General features: G+C 49.1%; 1 protein-coding gene across 2 annotated transcripts in view; it reads left to right on the top strand.

Moving 5' to 3' along the window:
• Positions 1–3,417: 3,417 nt before the first annotated feature.
• The window catches only part of LRRC2 (leucine rich repeat containing 2), a 38,141-nt gene continuing 14,951 nt past the window's right edge, over positions 3,418–26,607 (top strand). The window contains exons 1-5 of one of the 2 annotated variants that reach the window (XM_040445134.1): positions 3,418–3,544; positions 13,915–14,058; positions 21,105–21,312; positions 23,276–23,432; positions 24,166–24,302. In XM_040445134.1, the coding sequence (XP_040301068.1) occupies positions 13,934–14,058; positions 21,105–21,312; positions 23,276–23,432; positions 24,166–24,302 (627 nt within the window). In that variant the 5' untranslated portion in view covers positions 3,418–3,544; positions 13,915–13,933. Of the gene's footprint in view, positions 3,545–4,552; positions 4,892–13,914; positions 14,059–21,104; positions 21,313–23,275; positions 23,433–24,165; positions 24,303–26,607 lie in introns of those variants that run through there. The other variant, XM_040445135.1, reaches the window with a different exon arrangement.

Raw genomic sequence — 26,607 nt, 5'->3', positions numbered from 1 at the left:
GTGTCTCCCTCTCTCTCTGCCCCTCCCCCACTCTCTCTCTCTCTCTCTCTCTCTCTCTCTCTCAAAAATAACCAATAAAAACATTTTTAATGATAATTTATTAAGATTTTTTTTGCCTAGTAAAATAAAAAAAACTTAAAATATTTTAATTCCAATGTAGGTAACATGTGGTGTTATATTAGTTTCAGAAGTGCAATATAGTGATTCAACAATTCTCTACACCATTACTCAGTGCTCATCATAAGTGTACTCTTTTTTTTTTTAAATTTTTAAATGTTTATTTATTTTGAGAGAGAGAGAGCACAAGTGGGGTAGGGGCAGAGAGGGAGGGAGACACAGAATCGGAAGCAGGCTCCAGGCTCCAAGCTGTCAGCACAGAGCCCGACGCGGGGCTCAGACTCACAAACCGCGAGATCATGACCTGAACCAAAGTCCGACGCTCAACCGACTGAGCCACCCAGGCGTCCCATAAGTGTCCTCATAATCCCTATCACCTATTTCACCCATCTCCTCCATGTACCTCCCCTCTGGTTAACCATCAGTGTGTTCGCTATCGTTAAGAGTCTATTTCTTTTTTAAAAAATTTTATTTATTATTGCTTCTCAGCCTTTTGGCTAAGATCACGTGTAAAAATTTTATTTATTTATTTATTTATTTATTTATTTATTTATTTATATTTTAATTTACATCCAAGTTAGTTAGCATATAGTGCAATAATGATTTCAGGAGTAGATTTCAGTGATAAGAGTCTGTTTCTTGGTTTCTCTCTCTCTCTCTCTCTCTTTTCCCTTTGCTCATTTGTTTTGTTTCTTAAATTCCACATATGAGTGAAATGATAATGCTATTTGTCTTTCTCTGGTTGACTGGCTTCTCTTTGCATGATACTCTCTAGCTCTTTCCATGTCATTGCAAATGGCAAGATTTCATTCTTTTTTATGGCTAAATAATATTCCATCATATATATATATATATATATATATATATATATATATATGTCACTGCTTCTTTGTTTATTCATCTCTCCAGGGATACTTGGGCTGCTTCCATAATTTGGCTATTGTAAATAATGCTGCTGTGAACATAGCGGGTGCATGTATCCCTTTGAATTCGTGTTTTTGTATTTTTTGGGTAAATTCCCAGTAGTGTGATTACTGGACCGTAGGGTAGTTCTACTGTTAATGCTTTGAGGAACCTCCACACTGTTCTCCAGAGTGGCTGCACCAGTTTGCATTCCCACCAACAGCGCATGAAGGTTCCCTTTTCTTTGCATCCTCACCCACGCTCGTTTTTTTGTGTTTTAGATTTTAGCCATTAAGACAGGTGTGAGGTGGTGTCTCACTGTGGCTTTGGTTTGTATTTCCCTGATGATCAGTGATGTTGAGCATCTTTTCATGTGTCTGTTGGCCATCTGGCTGTCTTCTTTGGAAAATGTCTGTTCGTGTCTTCTGCCCGTTTTTAATTGGATTATTTGGTTTTCGGAGGTGTTGAGCTGTACGAGTTCTTTATATCTTTTGAATACTGACCATTATTGGATATGTCATTTGCAAATATTTTCTCCCATTTCCTAGGTTGCCTTTTAGTTTTTTGATCATTTCCTTCACGGTGTAGAAGCTTTTATTTTGATGAGGTGCCCATAGTTTATTTTTGCTTTTGTTGCCCTTCCCTTCCTTTTCTAGAAAAATGTTGCCAGGGCTGATGTCAGAGAAATTACCGCCTGTGCTGTCCTCTAGGATTTTTATGGTTTCAGGTCTCGCATGTAGGTCTTGAACCCATTTTGAGTTTATTTTTGTATACGGTGTAGCAAGTGGTCCAGGTTCATTCTCCTGCATGTCGCTGTCCAGTTTTCCAGCCCCACTTGTTGAAGCCACTGTGTTTTTCCCATTGCATATTCTTTCCTGCTCTGTCGAAGATTAATTGCCCATATAACTGGGGGCTTGCTTCTGGTCTTTCTATTCTGTCCCATTGATCTAGGTGTCTGCTTTTGTGTCAGCACCATACTGTTTCGATGACCATAGCTTTGTACGATAACTTGAAGTCTGGGATTGTGATGCCTCCAGCTTTGGTTTTCATTGTCAAGATTGCTTTGGCTATTTGGGGTCTTTTGTGTTTCCGTACACATTTTAAGATTGTTTGCTCTCATTCTGTGAAAAATGCTGTTGGTATTTGGATAGGGATTGCATTAATAAAATGATAATTACAAATTGTTTAATGTTTATTTGTTTTTGAGAGAGAGACAGGGTGTGAGCAGGGGAGGGGCAGAGAGAGGGAGACACAGAATCCGAAGCAGGCTCCAGGCTCTGAGCTGTCGGCAGAGAGCCTGATGAGGGGCTCAAACTCACAAACTGTGAGACCATGACCTGAGCTGAAGTCGGACCCTTAACCGACTAAGCCACCCAGGCACCCCAATAAAATGATAATTTAATTATAAATGCCAACAAATAGAAGATGTTGCACACAGAAAATAGTCCTTTCAAAACCCAACTATTTTGTAATTAGAGTTATCTTGTCTATAGTAGGCAAAAGGTGTTTTTCTGTTTCGGATGAAAGTGTATGAGGAGTCTGTGGCCACGAAGTGGGGGTTATATGGACCTCTTGGAACGGGCAGGCATAGGGGCTGGGTGGGGGATGTGGGGGGTGGGGGATGCAGTGAGGTGAGAGCAATTCCTGATGAACTGATCGTCAAATTGTCACAGTGTTGGTTCTTAGCAAAGCATCTTTGTCCAATCAGTAAGATCACCAAAGAGAACCCAAATTTGCATATGTTTTAGGAAATTTATTTATTTTTTTAAGTTTATTTGTTTATTTTGAGAGGGAGAGTGCACGAGCAGGGGAGGGGCGGAGAGAGAGGGGGAGAGAGAGGGGGAGAGAGAGAGAGAGAGAGGGAATCCCAAGCAGGCTCCACACCATCAACATGGAGCCCAACACGGGGCTTGAACTCACGAATCGTACGATCATGACCTGAGCCGAAACCAAGACTCGGGCGCTTAACCGACTGAGCCACTGAGGCACCCCTGTTTTAGGAAATTTAAAAGAAAAAAAGGGGAAATCCAGATCTCTGATATCTGTGGCTTCAAACACGGAAAACAGTTTTACCTTCCCTGGGTCCTATCCCTTTCTGACTCCCCGTTTTGTTCGGTTCTTAGCTTGGAGTGCTAAGAGCACGGGGCCCCTTCCCTGTTTCTCTGGCCTCTTGGGCTCGATGCACTCCAGGATGGCTAGCGTACAAAAGGCCGTGCGGTCTGTACGGGAGGCGCGGTAATCCTGGGTTACAGGGCTCGAATTGGCCGGCTCGTCGTTTGCTCTGGGCCAAGCCCTCCCCTCTGAACTGTGTTTTGTCTCATGCCGGGCTGAGTCACATAGAATAGATAGATAGTTTATCAGCACATGTCCTACAGATCATATTCTCGACTGACAAATATAGCCCGTTAGCGCACAGGCCGGAGGCTCCAGTGTGTGTGGCTGCTGTGGGTGTCAACAATACTCCACAGCCCGGATTCCACCTGGCAGGCAGCGGGCAGGGGCCGGGACTGCGGCGCTCTCACGGGTAGGTGGCCGTCGTGGGCGTGGGGGCGTGGGGGGAAATGGGAACGAGGGGGCTTGTGCACCTGCTGGTGGGAGCCTGGGGGGCAGTGCCTCCTTGTTTATATCTTTCCCACTGTGCCGTGCATGGCAGGACCCTGGCAAACATCCCCAGTGGAACATGGTGGGGGGGGGGGTGGATTAGCAATTTATCTGCGTTTTAGGGCAAGAAATGGAACTGAATGGAGAAGGAGAGACTGTGGCAGAGGTGGGTGGTGCCCAGAAAGGCTGCCGCTGTAGCGGGGGGTCCCCAAGATTCCTGCTCCTGGTTTGTGAGTCTTTCCCAGGAAACTGCCCTGGTGCCCGCGGCTGAGCTCAAAATGTTCCGGTCCAAAGTGCTGTCTAAGGGGAGATAAATCAACTTTGTTTGTGTCTTCGGTGCCCTGAAAGGGATGATTGACATCTGGGGGCGGGGGGGACACTTTCCTTCTGGGGATTGTCTCCCTGCTCTCCAGAGAGAGAGGGCGAGGGTGGGAAAGGGATCGGAGACCCAGAGGAAAAGCATCTGGCTTTGTGAGCGGCTCAGCTGTGCTGGCGGCTCTTCTCCACCAAATCCTCTCCGGAAACTCAGGGGCTGGGGCCGTCTCCCAGAAAACCTCCGCTGACCATGCCCTGGGCACAAGAATCCAAGGGTGCTCACGGACCCCTGGTTTGTGTCTTACGTTTAATAAGTGATGATGTCCGTCTTCAACTCTTCTCTTTTTTTCCTTTAAATCACTGACATTTTTGGAGCTTTACTGGGTGCCAAATACTCTCTTACGCACTTGACCGAAATGATCACACGCGCTCCAGTCGCCAGTCCCGTGAGCTGGGTGTCCCTGTCAACCCATGTTCAGAGAAGTACACCGAGGTGCAGAGGGGTTAGGTGACTGTCTCAGGGGCGCGCAGCCATAAACAGAGGAGGCGGGACTCCAGCCCAAGCAGGCTGACTCCTCTTAATCCCATGCCCGGTGGCCTCTGCCTCCCTGCTTGGATTTTCTGGTTTAACAAGTTACCAGGAAAGCAATGGGTGCTCCCAGGGAAACTCTGACCCTGTGACGTAAGATGTCATTTAATTCAGAATTTGGCTGAACTATCCTGACGGTACTGACCTCACTTGAGCACTTAGCCCTTCATAACCCTACTGTTTCTAGCCGAAAACTCACTCTGGGTGCCAGCTCTGGGGTCCAGGCAGTAGTCTTACGTGAGGCTAGAACGGGATTTGTGCGACGCTGAAGCCCCTTGTTGGCCACGTTACTGCCTCTTCTGTGCGTTGGGGTCGCCAAGAATTCCCACTGGTTGTGGCTGTTCCCTGAGCTCCGGTGAGGCTGAGGTGGGTGTCTTTTTCCCCGAGGTAGATACACTGGGAAGAATGCTGTGGAGGGTCTGGAGCTGGTCTGCCCAAGGGAAAGAGGGGGCCTGGGGGTTCTGAAGAGTAGGTCAGGGTGAGGGGCCGGGCCCCTCTCCCCATGGCTGTTCAGGTGACCTCCTGACCTCAGCTCTGTCCCTGTCTCCCTACCTCCCCGCACTTGCCGCTGTCCCTCCCCCAGCCTGGCACCCAGAATGGCTGGGCACCTGCACTGTGGGCTTTGTGGGGTCTCTTCCCCCGGGGCCTCTGCACCTCAGATTCTCAGAGATGGGAGCCCTCTACCCAACCCCCTGCCCCCTCTCTGTCCAGACTGCTGTTTGACAAGAAGGGAGAGGACTAGGTGACCAGAAAGTACCCCCCTCCCGCCTGGAACACTGGCATACGTCTTCTGAGTGGGGACTCGTGCTCTGGTGCTAGGGGACGTGTTTTTTCCAGTCATGCCCTCTGGCTCGGACGGTGGGTGGTTCTGCGAAGTGATTCTCATGTGCCTGGCTTGCAGAGGGAGCGTGGACAATTACTCAAGCAAACCTGCACGGATAGTCCCCTTCCCCTTCCTCAGGGTCCCGTGGCGCTTCCCTGAGCCCCACTCTCCACACACACTTGAGGGCCTCCCTCTTAACCCGCCTCCACAGCGTCTATCCAGCCGCCCTTGTCAAATCCCCACGCCAAATCTGTCTCTCTGAGCCTCTGTTCCCCTCTCCAGGGGGAGAGCTCTGATGCAGGGACATTCACCCTTCTGCATTTGATGAGTGCTCCCAAATGTCAGTTACTTGGGGTTCCCAGGAATCAAAGGACAGAAATGCACAGCAAGGGAGCTGGCCCAATACGCAGGGTTTCTGTGTTGAGGTCAAGGAGCCGAACCCTGGCTGCACCCCCCCCCCTCCAGGGCTACCATCATTCACCCGGTGACCTCTCGGGGCACGCGCCTGACTTGGAGCCCACCTCTGGGGCCTCTCCGGGGGCTGCTCCCGTCAGCAAACCGGGGCCCTTCTCAGCGCGGTCTATGGACGAAGCGAACTTCAACCAACCAGCGGGCAACTCAACTTGCCTTGTGTGCTGTGAGGTAAACAAGCAACAGTCTGAGGGAGAAAGTAACAGGGGGCTCTGGCTTAGAGGAAGAGGCCACGCCAAGGAGAGAACACTGAGTTCAGGGTATGGGGTGCAGGGGAGCTCCGTGGACGAGGGAAGGGGTCCAGGCCAAGGCACTGAGGAGGAGAGCAGTTGAGGGTGGACATGACAGGGCCCTGTGAGGGGCTGGGATGTCCCCTTCATCCCAAAGGGAAGTCTCTGGAGCACTTGAGCCAGGTGGCCGCGTGATCTCACCCTCGTTGGAAAATGGCTCTCGCTGTTGGGTGACAAATGGATTGGACGTGGGTGAGTGGGAAGTCAGGGCGCCAGCTGTAAGGATTTTGCACGACCGGGGCCAGCTGTGACACTAATCGGTGGTGAGAAATGCCTGCCCTCTAAGACTTGGGTGATAGATCGGATGCGTGAATGAACGTGTGTGTTTGTGTATGAGTTCATACCCACATGGCGGGAGGGGTGAGGACACAGAAGGCGTAAAGGAGTGACCTCCAGGTAACGGTGGAGTCAAGGTGAGGAATTAAGGCAGCTGGGGACGGATAGATTCCAAGTGAGTGACTCTTGTGTTTCTTCGAGAAATGTGGGAGACATCCAGGTGGATATGTCAAGGAAGCGGTGCGATCCAGGCCCTAGAGGTCGCTGTAGATTGAGACCGGTTCTTTTAAGTGGCTCTTATTTCACTGTCCGCTGTATTCATTATTTATCGCCGCATAAGAAATCGCCCCGACACTTAATAGCTTAGTACAAAAAACGTATTATCTCTCTCTCAGAGGGTCAGGAATGGCTTAGCTGAGCGGTCCTGGCTCAGGGTCTGTCGTGAAGTTGCACTTAAGATGTCTTCTGGGGCTGCTGCTATCTGATGGCTCAACTGGGGCTGGTGGACCTGCTTTTAGACAGCTTCTGCTCACATGGCTGCTGGCAGGGGGCCTCTACTCCTTCCCGTAGGAAGCTTCTCTATTCAGCCGCTTCAACATCCTCATAACATGGCGGCTGACTTCCCCCAGAGCGCGTGACCCAAGAGATAGAGCAGTGCCTGGTGGGACTTAGTCTCAGAAGCTGCACGCCATCATTTTGACCACATTTTATTCATTAGAAATGAGTCACAATCCAACCCACGCTCGGGGGACGGGGGGAGGAATGAAACTCTACCCCCCTTTTTAGAGAGCAAGAGGGAGTGCAAGCAGGGGAGGGGCAGAGAGAGAGAGAAAGAATCCCAAGCAGGCTCCATGCTATCAGTGCAGAGCCCGATATGCGGCTTGAACTCACGAACCATGAGATCACGACCTGAGCTGAGATCAACAGTCAGATGGACTGAGCCACCCAGGGGCCCCAAGCCCTACCCTTTAAAATATTTTTTTCATGTTTATTTTTTATTTTTGAGAGAGAGACAGAGACAGAGACAGAATACAAGCCGGGGAGGGGCAGAGAGACAGGGAGACACAGAATCTGAAGCAGGCCTCAGGCTCCGAGCCGTCGGCCCAGAGCCCGACGCGGGGCTCAAACTCACAGACCTTGAGATCGTGACCTGAGCTGAAGTCGGACGCTCAACCGACTGAGCCACCCAGGCGCCCCAAGCTCCACCCATCTAAAGGAAAGAATGTCAAGGAATTTGTGGGTACGATTGCAAGCCATCACATCCACAAAACAAAATACATTTTATTGTTCACCGAAGCCGGGAAGCACAAACAGGGCTGGCACACGTTTTTGTATGGCGTTCGGGCACTGCTGGAGGGGGCTGGTGCTGCGAGCCATGGAGACCGAGCTGGAGTCCCCCCCCCCCCTGCCCCCTGCCTCCCCCTATTCCCCTCCATTCTCAGTGCCTGTCTGCCTGGCCCGCAGTATCTCGCGGCTGCCCGAAGCCCACGCTGGTTGCCACCTACATGTTGGAGATTTCGCTGTAGTTGCAAATGCCAGGCACCAAGCATGGAATCTCTGCTCAGGGGCTGGTGACTTAGCAAGTCCTCCTAGCCTCCAGCCAGCTACCCAACCTGAGCTGACACAGAGGAGAGAAGGACAGACCAGCATCTGGGCGTCACAGGGGCCGGGAGGGAAACTGAGCACAGCAGGTCCCCGTTCCCCATCCTTCCGCGTGCTGGCCTGCCGGGGCCTTTCCCTCTTGGGCCAGTGGCTCTTGTCCTGAGTATGTCTCCAGCAGGTGGCAACTGATCACAAAACATGGAGGCAAGCTCAAGGCTGGGGCAACCCATGGCCAAGTCAGCCGGGAGGGGCAGGCCAGGAGCTTTCTCTTTTGTTATGTAAGCGCCTACATAATATCTTCCATTTTGCCGGTTGGCCCGCGAAGCCTACAGCATTTACTCTCTTGCCCTTTCCTGAAAAGGTTTGCTGACCCCTAGAGTAAAGCGAAAGATTTTTCCAGGAGGAATTTTCCTTTCCACTAGGAATCCAAACTTGGAGAGTCTCCGATTGTTGACGTTTTCGCTCAGGACCCGGGACACCAAGAGAGGTACACAAATGAGCCTGACGACACTCTGTCCCAGTGTCCTTTCTGTTGCCATGAGTGACGTCATGCTTATCCTCTGCTCTCTTCCAGTCCCATGTGGTTTCTTGTTGGGAAGATGCCCTGTGGCTGCGGACCATGTAGCCCAAATCTAGGGATCTGTGTTCCTTTATGATTCTGCTGTAACCGTGCAAAGCCAGATCTCCAGCAGGGAACTGGGATCAGGCGTCTTCTTAGATTCGTGAATCTTTGCTGTAAAACTCAGTGAGGGCTCACGCTAAAGCCCTGCGTTTCTTACGGTGCCTCAGGACAGTCTACTCGGATGTGCAGTTTTCTCTGGGAAGATATTGCTTTCTTTGAAACGAGGGTCTCTCAGACTGGATCCTGTAGAGGAGAATTTTTCTCTGTACTCCAGCTTTGGTAGAGTCTACCATGGTGCTATTTCTATAGTTCTGGAGAAAGTTAATGCTCAGGAAATTACATTTTGTGTATTTGCAGGAAAGGTTGTGTTGACTAGAACTCATGCTACAAAGAAGAGATTAGCTTTGTCTCTCTTTCCTGAGACCGGCTCTCTTTCCTGAACCTCTTGAGTGACTGTCACCTGCATGGGTCCCTGACATCTGCCTGCTTTCTGCTTGCCCCAAAGTGGCTTTGTCCCTGGATGGGTCTCCTACCTGTCCTTCAATGACTCATGGGCTTTGTTGTAAAACCGCTTCTCGGATCTGGCACACATCTGTATAGAGCTACTCTCTGAAGGGTTAACTTTGAACCTGACCGGTTGTTTAGGGAGGCCTCCGTGCTGCCCTGGCCCGCACAGGACACTAGGGGCTGGGCTGGACATGGCCTTCAGGCGTTGGTATTTCTTAGCTTCCTTGGATTTCACATTATGTGTAGACCCCTAGCGAATGTGGTCATCTCTTACTGTTCTTAGAGCTTCCACATTTTGTCACACACGTTTGCAAACAGAACGTCTCACCGGCAAGACCTTGACTTAAAATCCCGGCACATTCAAAACCCTCTTAACTGAAGACTAGAACCTCCTTCACTGCTTTGCAAGACGCAGGGGAAATGGGGAACGTGGTTGGATGGCAGACAGGATATACTCTTTCCCACCAAAACACTGACACTAACACTGATTTACAACCATTTAAAAATAGAACCCAAAGGCATCAAGAAGAGACCATTCCTCTAAGACGCAAACTTGAATCATATTTCTCCAAATGAATGCATGGAAACTAATGAGCAATGGTTTTTGGTTTTGTGTTTTAATGCATGGGCAATTAAGGTACAGATCTGGCTACTCCCCAAGGATTTGCTGGTCTAAGAAAATGACAGACACTCAGCAATAGAGGCCGAGTCACGGCTGGTTGATCTAGAGCACACACGCTGTCCTTCAGGTTTAAGTACCCTTGACTGCCTGGGCTGTCCACACTGCTCAGAAAGTTCCCTTTACTTTAGTTTTTGCTTTGCTTTTAATGTATTTTTTTAATGTTTTATTCTTAGTTTTGAGACAGAGATAGGGCATGAGTGGGGAAGGAGCAGAGAGAGAGGGAGGCACAGAATCCGAAGCAGGCTCCAGGCTCGGAGCTGTCGGCACAGAGGCCAACGCGGGGCTCGAACTCACAGACTGAGAGCATGACCTGAGCCGAAGTTGGACGCTCAGCTGACTGAGCCACCCAGGCGCCCCCTTTTTGCTTTGTTTTTCCGTGTAGACTTGGTTTATGTGTAGAGATCGTCTCAAAGCAATTAGTCTATCTGGTTCTTTCTCTCTTTTGAATTTTTCTCCATTTCAGGAGGGGGCCTTTGCTCTCGTTTGTAGGCTGGTGCCTCGCATGTTTTAATGGAAACTTTTTTTTTTTTTTTTTGTCAAAAACCAAAACCTTAAGCCCTTGGTAGCTTAGGCGCTCCGGACCTGAAGATGACAGTAAGGAAACTGATAGAAGACAAATTAAATGCAGCAGTTTCTGGTTCTGGGTGAGACAGAGTTAGGCATACTCTGCTGTGTCTCTCCCACCAAAGGCAGCTCCATAAAACCCAGTCAGAATACATGGAATATGAAGACTCTGAAAAGTAACTGGTTGCAAGAGAATCCGAGAAAGACACCAGAATTCCAAGTACCAGGAACCTGAGGTGTGTTTCCCATTTTCCCCTCCAGTGTTCCGCAGCCTGGACCCAAGGCAGCCTGGAGCCCAGAATTGGGCACAACGGTTCCTAGTCGTGCTCCAGGAATAGAAAAGGGGACTCCTAGTGCTCAGAGAGTGGGGGCAAATCCCTGTTCTTCTTTTTCCCATCCTGTCACATTTCAGCCCCCAAAGGATTCTGCGGTAACAGGAGGGACAGGGAAGGTTGATAGCAGAGGACCTCGGTCACCCAAAGCTTGGAGAAAGGGGATCCTTCCATTCTGATCAGAGGAGTTACAGGCCCCAGAGGGTGGAGAAAACTTTCCTTGCTTTCGACAACGAAAGCGAGGTCTGAAGCCCTTCCAAGTTTTGCCCTTTCTGGGGTACTCTCCCTCTGCCCTCTGGTGTGCATGGAGAGGTAGGAAGTATCAGCAAAGACACAGAAGCTATGGAGAACCAAATGGAACCTTGAGCAATAAAATAGGCCGTCACTGAAATAAAATATTCCTTGGGTAGGCTCATAAACGTAACTGGAGATGATATGATATAGGGAAGAGTGGGACGTTTGAAGATGGGTTGCTGGATAATACCAACCTGAGAAAAAAGGGGGAAAGAGATTTATAAAGAATGAACAGCCTCAAGAATCCACGAAACGATAGTTAAAGGGCTCATATTCGTGTTGCCGGAGTCTCAGAAGGAGGGGAGAAAGAAGGCAGGGCAGAAGAAAATCGTTGAAGAAAGAATGGCTGAAAAGCCCCCAGTTTGGCAACAGAACAAACCTCCTGACCAGAGGAGCAAGGCAAATCCCACACTGGATAAACTCAAAGAAATCCATGCCCGGATTCATCATAATTAAACCGAGGAAAACCCAAGACAAGGGAAAGCTCTAGAAAAGTTGTGAGAGAATGATGATGTGTCACCTTGGTGAGAATTATGGTTCCGACAACTGCACGCTTCTCCTGGGAAACCACGGAGGCCGGAAGACACAGGCACAGTGTCTATACGGTGCTGAAGAAAAAACATTATCTCAGGGTTCCAGAGGCAGCCAACACAATCTTCAGGGTAAAGGTGAAAACGAGATATTCAGATGGGGGAGAGAACAGAACATTTATCAGCAGACATCCCCTGTCTGAGGGGACATGGGACCACAGGAATGTGGGAGGAACAACAGATATGGTACATATCAGGGTAGACGTGATGGGCTCGCGTCCTCCTAGTGCATTCTTTAACATAAGATTCATGATTGGAAGCCAAAAATAGAACACTGACAGGTTCGGTGCCCGGGAAAACCGCAGCACAAAGGCGAGAGAGCCTAGGGGAGTCAGGAGTCTATGGCTCACTATCAGAGGTGAAATGTTGTTTCTCATAGACTGAGATAAGAAGTGAAGCCAGAGTTGATCCTCCGGAGGGCAGCCATGAAAACGAAGAGGAAGGACACAGAGAAACACAGTCAAAAACATAGTAGAGAAGCTAAATTGAATACTAGAAGGCGTGAAACACACAAGAAGGCAGAGGAAAACAAAGGAGGGGTCATGCAGAAATCGGGTAATAAACGAATGTAGACCCAAACGCAAAGTATCAGGCATTATATTAAATGTAAATTGCCCAAACACACCAATTAAAAGCCACTGTTGGAGTGTGTCTAAATAAATGATCCGACAAGATTCTGTCTACAGGGGAGCCTGGCTGGCTCAGTCGGTGGAGCATGCGACTCTTGATCTCAGGGTTGTGAGTTCGAGCCCCACATTGGGTATGGAGCCTACCAACAAAAAACAAAAAACAAAAACAAAAGATTCTAGCTACAAAATCTCACATCAAATATAACCGTATACGTACTTAGGTTAAAAGTAAACGGATGGAATTGAGAAAGTGAAAAAACAACTCCGAACACAGGAGAAAAGTTTTGCAAATCATCTATGTGACGAAGGACCTGTGTTTAGACTATATAAAGAAGTATTTATGACAAGTCAACAATAAAAAGACAAATGGCCCAATTGAAAAATTGGCAAAGGATCTGAATACCCAGGAAGGTATAACGAGGGCCAACGGGCACATAGAAAGGTGTTCGATCAACATCCTTAGCTGTCAGGCAAATGCAAATCAAAACAATTAGATAGCACTTCCCATCCACTGGGACGGCTCTGATGGAAGAAAACAGAAAAACGAGTGTGGAGAGGATGTGGAGACGCTGGAGCCCCAAGCAAGGCTGCTGGGGCCGTAAGATGATGAAGCTGCTTTGGAAAAGAGTCCCGCGGTTCCTAAAAAGGTTAAACACACAGTTAGTTATCAGACGACCCTCCAAAAGCTGCTCCCACGTAGTTACCCAAGAGAACCGAAAACATGTCCGTACAAAGACGTGCACCGTTTGCACCTGAATCAGAAATCTCCCGTAGGTAAAAGAGTTTTAAGGGAGACCAAAGACAGTCCCAGATGCCAGAAATGAAGGGAAAGACGGAAATAAATTGGGGCCAGCATTTTCAGCTCGTTAGACGGAAATTACGGCTCCTCAGCGCTCGGCTGCACAGACGAAAGCTGCGTCCCCGCCTCGGACTGGCAGGCCGTTTATGGCGAGGACACAGCTGAGTCAGAAGATTAAATATTTGGTTTTGTATCCCCACTGACTGCCATTTAGAAGCATCTGGAACTGGAGCAGAGAGCATTCAACAGCCCTGCTATTGGCCAGCCGACACGCTGTGTGTGTGTGTGTGTGTGTGTGTGTGTGTGTGTGTTCTGATTAACTCACGAACTTCCCTTTGAGTATGTTCCAACCTGTGGGAAGATTAGTTGCTAGAAATTCAATAGAAGGCAGAACCATGAGGCTTCAGGAAGGAATGCCCAGGGGGCTCTGGGAACCCACAATTCAGCTGAGAGGCAAGGGCAGAAGTGTGAACTTCTAGAATAGATGCTTGAAGGGTGATGTTGAACTTGACTTCCCCAGAGTACGATCAGGCTTTAAGAACTTTAGCAAACTGCCATCCTGGAAGTAACAGGCATTTCATCATTGCTTAAGAGAATTGATTCATTCATTAAAAAAAATTTTTTTTTTAATTTTAGAGAGACTGTGTGTGTGTGAACGGGGGAGAGGGACAGAGGGAGACAAGAGAGACAGAGACAGACAGAGACAGGGAATCTCAAGCGGACTCCACATCCAATGTGGGGCTCAATCCCATGACCCTGGGATCATAACCTGGGCTGAAATCCAGAGTTGGACGCTCGACCGACGGAGCCACCCAGGCACCCCTCATGTTTCATTTTAAAGTTCATGCTACAACTGTTTTCTTCTCTCTGTGTGTACAAAGCTGACATAACGTATGTTTCTTAAATAGGTAATTTCACACGCCCGAAATGGGACACAAAGTGGTCGTATTCGACATTTCTGTCGTCAGAGCCTTGTGGGAAACTCGTGTCAAGAAGCACAAAGCCTGGCAGAAGAAGGAGGCAGAAAGGCTTGAGAAAAGCGCTTTGGAAAAGTATGTGTTTTCTGTACTTGCCTGTGGCTTCTCGGGGACACGGGGGCTTGGCAGGCAGCATAGTGGAGGGGGATGCCTTTCTTCTGGGATTTCTCAGTCAGTGACTCTTGCTCACGGGACCTCAGAGCTGTCACGCTGTTGCCTGGCTAGTGAACGTTCGATTCCTATAACAGTCACCCCCAGTGTCATAAGGACCCACATACCTTCCAGGCGCGGTACTGGGCACCAGGACGCCACAGGGAACTTGGTGGAAGGCTGCCAGGCTGGCCTCACTAGGCCATCTGATGCTCTCCACACCTGGGCGGCCCCTGTGACCATGCCCCGGGGCAGCTCAAGGCCACTCCCCGTCATGCATTTCAGCCCTCACCTATTGGACTGAAGGCTGCATAAGAGTCCCTGTATCAATGCATTTTTTACTCCAATTGAGATGATGTGATTGGACTAACTATTCGTGTCGATTCATGAAGTCTGAGGAAAAGAGAGTTACTTGTCTGTGAAATTAAGTCGAGTGCTTTGGAAAAAACTACATTTACAAAAAATATGAGCCACACAAAGGGCTCTGCACCGCGCAAGTCTGAATATGACAAGCTGGAAAGGTTGCACATGGGGGTGGATTTGCATGTCTGTACTCTTTATTTCCTACGGAGGAACCCAAACCGGTGCTCCTGGCTGATGCGTTAAGGATGTGACTTACCTAAGAAAGGCAGAATGGGATTCCGACTGGCAGACCCATTTTCGGGGGAGGTCCATGACCCTGTCTCAAGTTGGCAGCTGGTGACCTATTTCTATGCTTGAAGCTAAAAAACAAAATGCGTAAGGTGTCAATGTCTCTCTATCCTGGGCTCTCCATTTTTCTGAACTATTTGGATGCAACAAATACCTGTTCTGGCCATGCTTGATAATTCTGCTGTGGCTGTAAGCCTCACCGCTGTCCCAGGGGGATATCATTATCCCCAGTCTGAAGACAAGGTGGTTGGGGCCTGAGTGACTTTGCCCGAGTTGATACAGCTGGTAAGGGGAGGATTTGGCCAAGCTCTTCCCCCTGCATCGTGCTGTAATCCCAGAGAGTTGGGATGTTCTTTTCACTTGCACTCGTCTGAGGTTATCCAATATGATGTGAATCTTGAATTTAAGAACGAGAACCTCAGAGTAGGCATCAATGGGTCTGAGCGATCTACACTAGCACGAATTATCTACACTAGCACGAATTAATTACACGAGGGGCCTGTGAGCCCAGAGTGACTCTCAGCTCTGTTCCTCCCCTCCCTCCTCCTCCCTTCTAGCATCTGGGGTTACCCTAGGGTAGGACAACTTGCTGAATGGGGACCCAAGCCCTGGGGGTTTTGGGGAAAGTGTCTGTAGCTGATGTAACCCCCCGAGGATTCTAAGGGAGCAGGAACCATCTGCAGAGAGCTGGGGTCCACAGACTCTTCTTCCAGTTGCTTTGGAGTGGTGTTTGCCTCTTGGACTCTGTCGTTCATTGTGGTGCTAAACGCCTTCATGAACAGGTGCGCATGTCTCTTGTGCCCCAGGTAGGCCTTGAATTGGGCTTGGGGTCATTGGGCTTGTGCTGTGTCCTATCTTGTCCTAAGAACAGAAAACCTTTTAGGGATTCGTTAGGCTTTTCTAGCTCAAGATAAGAAAAAAAGCCATCCAACTGGCTGGGCAGGTGAGGGGGAAGTGGTGATGGTGGAGGGAGGAACGTAGGTGTTCAAGGAGGAAGCTTCTTGGTTTCCCAAGACCTGCAAAACAGGTAGTAAATTTACCTTTTTATGCAGGTAGCTGAGTTTCCATCATATGATTCATACTGTGATTATTAATACTATCTGAAGGTTAATCTTGGGTCTCTCAAGATCTGTTTCCTGCGAGGACATTAACACGTCGAAAAACTGATGAATGCCTTATCGTAAGAGGCAATTATCTGGTTAATTTAATTTCACGAAAACAGGCCAAACCCTGCGGCTTGCTCTGTGACCTCCCTTCATGGTACTTTATTTTGTAAGACTGAATTTGTTCCATGAAGCATGTATCAAAACTTAGAAGTTATAAGTAGAGACATAATACAGAATATCCCTACCTGAATGAAATCCAATCACTGATGGACAGAAAGAGAGGAGTCGCTGTCAGGGTCCGAGGGATGATTTCCTCATCCAACGAGGCTCCTTGCAACGTTTTGTTTGCACGTGATCGATTTAATTAGTAGGACCCTAAGGGCATTGTTTTACGTGTTTGGCTCATATTTGACATTCTATTAAAATTGATTCAAGGGGAAGGTTATTCAATTATATGGGTGATAAAGTGTAAACACAATGACAGTTTATTGATCTCATTTGATCTTTTTTCCCCATCGGTTTTTTTTTTTTTTTTATTATTGAAGTGTAACTGGCACGCTATGTCACATTAGCTTCAGGTGTATGACGTAGTGATTCGACAACTCTATACATTATGCTAGACAGCTTACTTATTTGAAGTACTCTCAAGGAAGGGAATGGAATTAAAAAAAGTTTGTATGTTCACCTTGACTCTCACTAAACAAGGGCTCATATTCTTATGAGGTTTTGGAAGGAATGAGACATAAAATATTTAAAAAGAAGTCCAAATGGGGCACCTGGGTGGCTCAATCAGTTAAGTGTCCGACTTTGGGTCAGGCCATGATCTCACGGTTCGTGGGTTCGAGCCCTGCGTCGGGCTCTGTGCTGACGGCTCGGAGCCTGGAGCCTGTTTTGGATTCTGTGTCTCCCTCTCTCTCTCTGCCCTTCCCCTGCTTGCATTATCTCTCTCTTTCTCTCTCAAAAATAAATAAACATTTAAAAAAATTAAAAAAAAAGAAATCCAAAAAACATTTGGTATATGCTTACTTTTTAAAGTCTGTTTATTTATTTTGAGAGTGAGAGAGAGAGAGCGCGTGCACAAGCAGGGGAGGAACAGAGAGAGAGCAAGCGAGAGAGAGAGTCCCAAGCAGGCTCCCCACTGTCAGCACAGAGCCCGACACGGGGCTGGAACTCACAAACCATGAGATCATGACCTGAGCTGAAATCAAGAGCTGGATGCTTAACCGACTGAGCCACCCAGGCACCCCGTGGTAAATGATTATTTTTAATGAAATCTGTCTGATATCCTTTTTTTCTCCTTTTTATGTTGGCTGTACCAAAATATGCGAGCTACTTACGTCGGTTTGTAATGTGTAATATAGGAAGGGTGCATTCTGTAGGGCTTAACGGGCATCATTTCATTACATCGGAAGGGCATCCCTTCAGGTTTGGTCTAAGAAATGAGGGTAGAAAAGCTGGAGGCATTAGCCTGAAAAGTACTTGGCGGACCCAAGACCTGGCGATGGCTGTACTATTGCTCGTTGGCAATTCAGGCGATTTCTTCTATTCGTTCAGGGAGCATGTCTTAGACCCAGGGTCTGCCCACATCCCTGACCGCTACAATCAGATCGAGATCTGTGGGCAGGTATTTGCATTTCTTTTTATCACAGGTATTAAAATATTTACATTATACAGAAGAGCTAATCATGAAAAGTAACAATGCCAAGCCAATCCCATCACTTTCCCCCAGGATTAAATTCATCTCTCTCCATGTGCGGGTATTTTTAAGTTTGTTGCTTTTATTGCATTATGTATAGACTTCTTTGTAGAACCCGAAGCCCTACCTACTTGGTTGCTGAGTGCTTATCCTCAGCTCAGCTCAGTGACTAGGACCTGGGTAGGGTGGCAGCTGGGCCAGCCAGGGCCATCGGCGAAATACTTTTCTCAAACACTCCCCTTTCTCCCAGCTTAATGGCAAGTTTGAAACTCCAATGATACTCAAAGTTTCGAAAGACCAAAAAGTCTGCACAGAAACCTGGGGATCCAGCTCTGCAGAAATCCAGGAACGAATGTTCCAATGCAGACACAACAGCAATGTGAATACTGAGGCATGCGTTGGCGTGGGTGTTCAAGGGAGAGCAAGGGGGCCAGCGTGCGGGCAGAAAAAGCAAGTGACTGTGCAGTGGCCAGACAGGCAAGGTGACGGCACAGACCTGCAGGGCCTTGTCGGTGTTGTAGGACATTGCTTTGCTGTGTGAGATTAGGAATCGGGGGCATTGTGATGGGCTTACTCGAACCGCTGGGTGCATTTGGACCGTAGGGGGGACAACAGTGGTGCCTGCAAGGAGATGATGGGGACACGGGCAAGAATGGAAGCAGGGAAGGTGGTGAGGCGTGCGGATTCTCGTAGAACCGATCACATGCCTCGACGGATTTGCTACGAGGTGTGAAAAAAGCACAGAGCCCATGATGAGCCTGAGGTTTGTAGCCAGAGCCTCTGAAAGGCTTTTACGGCTTTAATGGGGCAGAGGCAGGTTTTAGGGTGAGGATCGGGAGTTTGGTCTGGAACATGTTGTTTGCGGGACGCCTTTTAGACATTCAAGTGAAGCTCCAGGGGAGCAAAGAGGCTGGATTCAGCGAGGAAGTCTTGGCTAGAGAAACAAAACTGATCATCAATAGCATACAGATATATTTAAAGCCATGAGACTGAAAGACAGCCAAAGAATGAGTGTAGAGAGAGACGAGAAGAGGCCCGAGGGCTGGGTGTTGGGCCCTTGGGGATTTGGAGGTTGGGAAGAGATGGGGGGCGGGGGGGAGGCAGCCCAGTCGCTGGAGAGGCAGGAGTGGAGTCAGCAGAGAGAGGGGTCCTGGGAGCCAAGTGACAGTCAGGCTTCACGGGGGAGGAAGGGCTGTGTCAAATGTTGCAGATGGGTCCGCGAAGGTGAGGACTGGATTTGACCGCTGGGTCTGGCAAAATGGAGGTCATGATGACCTTGGGAATAGTTTCTAGAGAACCGTGATGGTGAGTGACGGGGGTTCAACAGAGAACGGGGGTGGGGTGGAGTGGGAAAGAAGGATTGTGGGTGTGAGCCAGCACCGCTCTTTCGTAGGGTTGACTGTAAGGTGGAGCAGAGAAGCGGGCCCCATGGGAGACGTGAGGTTGCGGGGGTGGAGGGGGGTGCCCTTTAAGCTGGGAGAGGTAACCGCGTGCTCATACGCTGATGGGAATGGTCTCCCAAAGCGAAACACTGAGAGAGAGAGCCCCTGCAGAAAGTCCTTGAGTCTTGGAGGGCTGGGTTTAGCCCTGAAGGGAGTGAGGGTCGAAGCGAGGCCAGTTTGCAAGGCCGCGAATTGTCCCCCGTGCCCGAGTACTGGGTGGGCGTAGGCGCAGAGCAGGGGAGCAGCGGGTACCCGCTTGAGTTTGTCCAAGTGCACAGTAGGGAGCAAGAGAGGGGCAAGGGGGTCGAGGAGGGATGCAGGAGGCGATTAAAACGAGGCCCATGACATTTATTTTATAAAAGCTTTATTGATGAGTATACCTGACACCCAATAAACTGTACGCATTTCAAGTAGATAATTTGAAAAGTCTGGCCCAGGTATACATCTGTAAAACCATCCCCGCAATCCAGATAGGATCCTATCCGTCACCTTACAAGCCCCTTTCTCACTCTTGGTGACTCCTTTCTCTCACTTCCCGCCCCCAGTGCCCATGCAGTCACTCCTTCCTGCCACGGAAGATTATTTTGCATTTATTATATTCCACACAAATGGAATCACTGTCTATAAATGGAATCATTCCCTTTTTTGGTCTGGATTCTTTCATTCAGGTTAATCACACTGAGGGTTGTTTTGTTTTTTTTAATGTTTTCATTTATTTTTGAGAGGGAGAGACACAGAGCACAGGCTGGGGAGGGGCAGAGAGAGAGGGAGACACAGAATCCGAAGCAGCCTCCAAGCTCTGAGCTGTCAGCACAGAGCCCGACGCGGGGCTCGAACCCACAGGCAGTGAGATCATGACCTGAGCCGAAGTCGGACGCTTAACGGACTGAGCCACCCAGGCGCCCCGGGGATTACTGACATTTAATGACACACTAGACCTGCTACCAAGCTCTGCTAACACTCCTAACATTTGACTGGAGGAAAGAGTCTGTGAAGCACCTACTAGGATATTTCAACACATGCGATTCCTTAAAAAGCGTGGGCCCAGCCCCGAGTCAGGGCTCTTTTGCCAGTTCTGCGCCGTCCCTGCGGCTTTGCCCGTGGTTTCCCTGCTTGCTCATCCTCTCGGGTCTGCACATCGCATTTAGTCAGGAGTGGGCAGTTAGGATCGTGTGAAGTAAAGAACCAATACAGAATGCCTGGTGGGTCAAACAAAAGCCAGGCAGGACAGAAAGCGGCTGAAACTACATAAATGAGGAGGTGATCACGACTCTCTGGGCCCTGCCGGTCCCATTCCGAGGAGGGATGAGGGCAAGGGGTCTGGGCTTCCTCTTCTCGCCTCACCGCACCCCTGCCCAGCCTTTGAAACCCCGAGCGCTCAGAGGACACCCACCTTGTGATAAAGGTTCATCTTTTAAAAAAGGTGAAGCCCTCGCGCTGCCATAGATATAAAAGGAATGTGTGTTAAAAATCCCCTTTTCCTCACGGTGCACAAAAGGACGAGCAGTAAGGTGTTACAACCGGGTCCAAGGGGAGCCCAGAGGACACACACATTTAGGTGGCAGGAATATTGAAACGCACCCGCGCCCGGAACAGACTGTCTCCAGAGGTGGAGGAGGGCCGTCCGTCCACCGGACAGAGTCGATTTGTGTGCCCGCCGTCTCGGGAAGTATTTGTGTTGCTGTCGGTTTTCTACAAGTTCACCTCGGTCTCTACAGAGTTGTCAAAGCCTGTCAGGTATCTGGAGAACCGGGGCTGCCTGTGTAGCTCAAATCAGATGGCCTTGAAAGATCAGCATGTTCTTTTCGCCCTGCGTTAAAAAAAAAACAAAACCAAACGGAAAACCCTCTGAGGGTTTAAGGTCCCCCTATGTTCCCGCAGCAGAGGAAATGAGGGGGGAGGAGGCTCAGCTGGGAGGACTGAGGGTTGGGCAGGTGCTTAAGTCCCCCTAGGCTGGGGGCTGGGGCCTCGGGCCTGGGGAGGGACTGTGCCAGCTCCAGGCTGACCTGCCCGCTGCTCCGGGGAGGTGAGGGCAGTTCCCCAGGAGAGTGACTGTGGCTTCTGCTGCCCGTCTAGGATAAAGGAAGAGTGGAATTTCGTGGCCGAGTGCAGGAGGAAAGGCATCCCCCAGGCTGTGTACTGCAAGAATGGCTTCGTAGACACCAGCGTGAGGCTTCTGGAAAAGATCGAAAGGAACTCTCTCACCAGGCAGAGTTTGCTTTCCAAGGAGAGAGACAAACGGAGCAGTGCGTTTGTGTTTGAACTTTCGGGGGAGCAGTGGACGGTGAGTGTGCAGCGAGGGGGTGCCCGGTGAGCGCTGCTGAGCTGAGCTCAGGGCGTTGGCCTTGGCCTTGGCCCTGACCCAGAGAGCGCTCCTGCCCCTAGAGAGCTTTCCCCTGGATGGGGAGGAGGCTGTTGCCTGCTTCGAACCGAACCGGGTTTTCACATCCCTCCCTCTGTGTAAGACCCTGTCGTCCTGCTGGAGGGGGCAGCAGGATCCCCTGGGATCCCTCCGAGGCTGGCAGGGGCTGGGACCTGGGGGGGAGGGGAAGGGGGAGTGGGCCCTCCCCAGAATGGCGCAGCCTTTAAATGCTTAATCCTGCCGTCTCTCCCCCAGACTTTAAAATCACTTTGCCTTAGGGGCGCCTGGGTGGAGCAGTCGGTTGAGCATCCGACTTCAGCCAGGTCACGATCTCGCGGTCCGTGAGTTCGAGCTCCGCGTCAGGCTCTGGGCTGATGGCTCAGAGCCTGGAGCCTGTTTCGGATTCTGTGTCTCCCCCTCTCTCTGCCCCTCCCCCGTTCATGCTCTGTCTCTCTCTGTTCCAAAAATAAATAAAAAACGTTGAAAAAAAAATTAAAAAAAAATAACTTTGCCTTAAAAAAAATTTTTTTTCTTTAATGTTTATTTATTTTTGAGAGAGAGAGGAAGTGTGGAAGAGGGTCAGAGAGAGAGGGCGACACCGAATCCCAAGCAGGCTCCAGGCTCTGAGCTGTCAGCCCAGAGCCAATGTCTGGGGCTCAAACCACGAGATCACGAGATCACGACCTGAGTCAGTGGCTTAGCCACTTAGCCCACTGAGCCACCCAGGCGCTCCGGCCTTTTTTGTTTCTGTTTTGTTTTTTTTTTTTTTAAATGAACTGTGACTTTCACCGAACATTTCCCAGCGGGTGGTGGTGACTTTGCTGAAGTGTCAGGGTGTGTAGAGCAGTAAAGGAATTTCGGCAGACCCTTGAGCTGCTTTTCCTCTGAGATTCTGAGGCCAGGACAAAGATGCTCCCTTTCTTTCCTCCGGTGTTTACATTGGCTTCCTGCTCCCTCCGCCCCTGACCTGCTGCTTTGCTTGGAGAGGCACCTCCAGGGCTTGCCCCGTGATCCGAGGTTTACTCGTGGAAGCGGCACCTGCTGTGCTGTGGGCAGGTGAACCTGGGCTGTGGTCCCTTTCTGGGGGACAGGGCTCTCTGGGACCTACCCTTCATCTCTTTCTATCTCCCCAACTTCTAGCTGAAGGGGCTCTGGGCCGAGAGACTAAATTTTGGGGGGTGATCCTGGGGCCGTCCTTTATTGGCCATGTGACCTGGGGCAGTTTACCCCACTTTTATATATTTTGTGTCCCCCCCCAGTAAGACGGTGCTAATGCTTGTGTCGGCCCCCGCGAGGGCTGTTGCGGCGACCAAATGAGTGGATATTTTCTGACACCGATTTCTTAGCTGCACTGCCCTCTGATGCTGGGAGAGATGATCACTGTATGGCCTCTAGTGTTTTTTCTCCTGAGCCCCCATCATTGAGATCCGTGGGTACTGGGTACCTGTCTGGATTTCTTTTCTTTTATTATTTTTTTAATGTTTATTTATTTGGTGAGAGAGACAGAGCAAGGAAGCGAGAGAGCAGGGGAGGGGCAGAGAGAGAGAGAGAGAGAGAGGGAAAGAGAGAACCCCAAGCAGGCTCTGCGCTGTCAGGCCTGAGCCCGACGTGGGGCTCGAACCCACGAACCGTGAGATCGTGACCTGAGCCGAAATCAAGAGTCGGACGCTTAACCGACTGAGCCACCCGGGCGCCCCTACACAGTCTTAAAAGTGGCTTCGTGAAGTGGCTGTCGAGCTGGCGAAGGTGTCAGGCCTGACGCTCTCCCGCGTGCTCTCTCGTCTTCTACATCGATGCCCCGATGTACGCGGCTTTGTGCACACTGCCCCTCAGCCCCAACACGCTGAGGAACTTGTTGTGACTGACGTCGTTCGTTTTGTTTCAGGAGCTCCCGGATTCGTTGGAGGAGCAGACACACCTAAAAGAATGGCACATCAGCAATACCCTGATTCAAATCATTCCTACCTATATCGAGCTGTTTCAAGCGATGAGAATTCTGGATCTGCCAAAAAACCAAATCTCCCATCTTCCGGCTGAAATTGGTATGTTCCCCAGCGGGAGCCTTCGGTGTTCTGGTCTGGGAAGCGGGCAGCTGGCGGGCAGGCAGCATGGCCCTCCGGGAGGCTGCTTGGACGGGGCTGTTTCCTGTGTTCCCAGAGCCGCTGGCTTGCTTGCAGTGTCCCCTTGGGGCAGCGACGCCACCGTCCCGCCTGCGGAACTCGGCACAGGCAGACATGGGCCAGTTGCGCAGAAGCTAGAAGTGTCACGAGTGAGCAGTGCCGTGTTTGGGAGCTTCGTGTCTATTTTCTTTCAGTTTTAGAAAGACGAACGTGCAATGACATGTTCACTGTAAACATAAACTACAATAGTCGGTCCCGGATATTAGCCCGTTGATGAGTTTCGTGTAGCCTGGTAGGTCATTTTGATCAACATTTGATAAATTTCCATCAGTAGCTGAAAATGAAGACCGGATGATCACTACTGCTTCTCCTTCTCTTGGGGTGTGAGGGGTGAAGGTCTGCGGCTGCCTAGTTGGACAAAGGATTAAACAGAGAATAAGCAAAAAACGCTCTGATCAAGGACCAACATGCTCAGGATGAAAGACTAGCTGGCACTTAGTGAAGTGCTTAAAAAAACAAATACAAAATTATGTTTCCTGTCTCTCCCCCCCCCCCCCACCATTTGTACAAACGTGTTGTATCTTTGTTTTGCTTTTGCCGTTAAAAAAAACCATAAGGGATCTACCCCATGGATGTTCATTTGTTCTGATGACAGGTCGTTTGAAGAACCTGAGAGAACTCAATGTGAGTTTCAACCATCTGAAGAGCATCCCTCCGGAGCTGGGGGACTGCGAAAATCTCGAGAAACTGGATTGTTCTGGAAATCTGGAATTAACTGAGCTCCCCTTTGAAGTAAGAAAGCGATCACGTTTGCACTATGATTTACTTTTATTTGACTTATGACGTGGGATGGTCTATAACGTGGGGAAGATGTTTTACAAGATGAAATCTGTCTTTGTTATATCACACTTTCTTGACATGTCAATCACTATACCAGCAATTAGAAGGTCCTTGAAAATGTTCTTACACTAGACCAGGAGCTGAATTTAAGTTCGGAAAAGCTATCAAAACAAAACAAAAACAAACACTGGGGCGCCTGGGTGGCTCGGTTGGTTAAGCGTCCGACTCTTGGTTTCAGTTCATGTTATGATCTCACGGTTTGTGGGTTTGAGCCCCACATTGGGCTCTGCACTGGCAGCGTGGAGCCTGCTGGGGTTCTCTCTCTCCCTCTCTCTCTGCCCCTCCCCTGCTCACTCTCTCTGTCTCTCTCTCAAAAATAAATAAACTTAAAAGAAACAAAACAAATAAAAAGCTACACAAAACTAGGCAAAATGTCCTATTTTCACACAGGATATTTTTATTAAATGCCTATTTAATGTAAGATTCCTGTTGTCTGTAATGCTTATCTGCAATGGTGAAATAAATCAGAAATGGGAATAAAGGGGGTAAGATTTTTTTAAAGTTTATATATTCATCAAAACTTAGAGGTAACAAAAATCGTCTTACAGATAGGATTTTAAAAGTTCATTAATCGAAATCAAATGAATTAAGTTCATTACTTTTGGTCTGTATTCACTCATGACTTAACATCATATTCTGATAAAATGGAACAGCTGAAAGGGAGCAGAGTTTATTGCCAAATAAAACTCAACAGGCTTCTTATGCTGAAGGGAGATATGGATCTCATGGTAACGAACTGGTAATGAACACACCGGAAACAGTAGTGCTCATGTGGTCCTGCCAACGCCCACTGATTATAGTCCTAGATGGGGTGTTATTGTCCTTGCCTGGAAACTTCTGGGTGGGAGGAAGTAGTCGCTTCTACTGTCGCCCCAGGAAATGCCCGACAGTGGTCCAGGTGAGGGGTGCCCCCCCAAGGGCGTGACCCCCTTCATAAGACTGCTCATTCCCCAAGCCTCCTTAGTTTAGAAAATGGCTCTGGGCACCTGGGTGGCTCAGTCGGTTGAGGTCCGACTTCGGCTCAGGTCATGATCTCACGGTTTTGTGAGTTCGAGCCCCGCGTCGGGCTCTGTGCTGACAGCTCAGAGCCTGGAGCCTGCTTCGGGTTCTGCGTCTTCCCCTCTGTCTCTGCCCTCTGTAAATAAGTCCTGTTGAGCATGCCCTTTAGAATATATTCTGTATCTGACCCCCGCCCAGCACCTTGCCACCAACACCCTAGTCCAAGCCCGTGTTGTCCATCACCTGACCTAGCCTCCTAGGCTTGCTTCTCTGTCCCTTCTCTTCGCCTGCCCCCTTTGTTGAAATATAATTCATACGGCCCCCAGTTCAGCCATTGTAAGTGTACGATCCACCGAATTCACTTGTAGGATATTTCTATCTCGCCCTCGAAATTCTGTCTTGCCTCCTCGCAGTTAATCCCCATGAGCTGGCCTATCAGGCAGCACCAAGCAATCACCATTAGGGTTGTTGTTTTTCACCCAGTTCACCGAAACTATATTGACACCCTCGGGAGCAAATGGTCTCTGGATATAGATTTTTTAGGCTCTTTGCTTTGAATGGGATTCCATAAATGCACAGTATTTGTTATGCTTCCCCAGTTGGCTGCGTTCTAATAGTTCACTGATTCTTCTTATCTATAACTTCGCGAATTCAGTCCTGAATGGTTCTCAGTGGCCATCATTGTCAACTATCTGTTCAAACTGTGGTTTAGTCAAGATAGATGAAAAACCATATACCTGAAGACAGGCTGCACGGTCATGTTAAAGGGAGTGTCATCTGTGAGGGCATCTCAGCCTCACGTGTCCAACTTGTATTTACCCAGTGGAAGCACACAGCACCCCAGGTTCTGATGTCTACAAACTCAGGAAACCACTGTTTGCCCGGATGCCATATCCAAATGTTAGCGTTAAAAAAAAAATTTTTTTTTTGTTAAAAAACTAACATTATGTTTACCATCGTGACCATTTTTATTATTTTTTATTTATTTTTTTTATAACATAAGTAGTTTATTTATTTATTTATTTATTTATTTATTTATTTATTTTTTCAACATTTATTTATTTTTTGGGACAGAGAGAGACAGAGCATGAACAGGGGAGGGGCAGAGAGAGAGGGAGACACAGAATCGGAAACAGGCTCCAGGCTCTGAGCCATCAGCCCAGAGCCCGACGCGGGGCTCAAACTCACGGACCGTGAG

The sequence above is a fragment of the Herpailurus yagouaroundi genome, unplaced genomic scaffold, assembly GCF_014898765.1.
Source record: "Herpailurus yagouaroundi ecotype Mexico unplaced genomic scaffold, PumYag 193, whole genome shotgun sequence".
NCBI lineage: Eukaryota > Metazoa > Chordata > Mammalia > Carnivora > Felidae > Herpailurus > Herpailurus yagouaroundi.
This window is presented reverse-complemented; position numbering and strand designations above follow the sequence as displayed.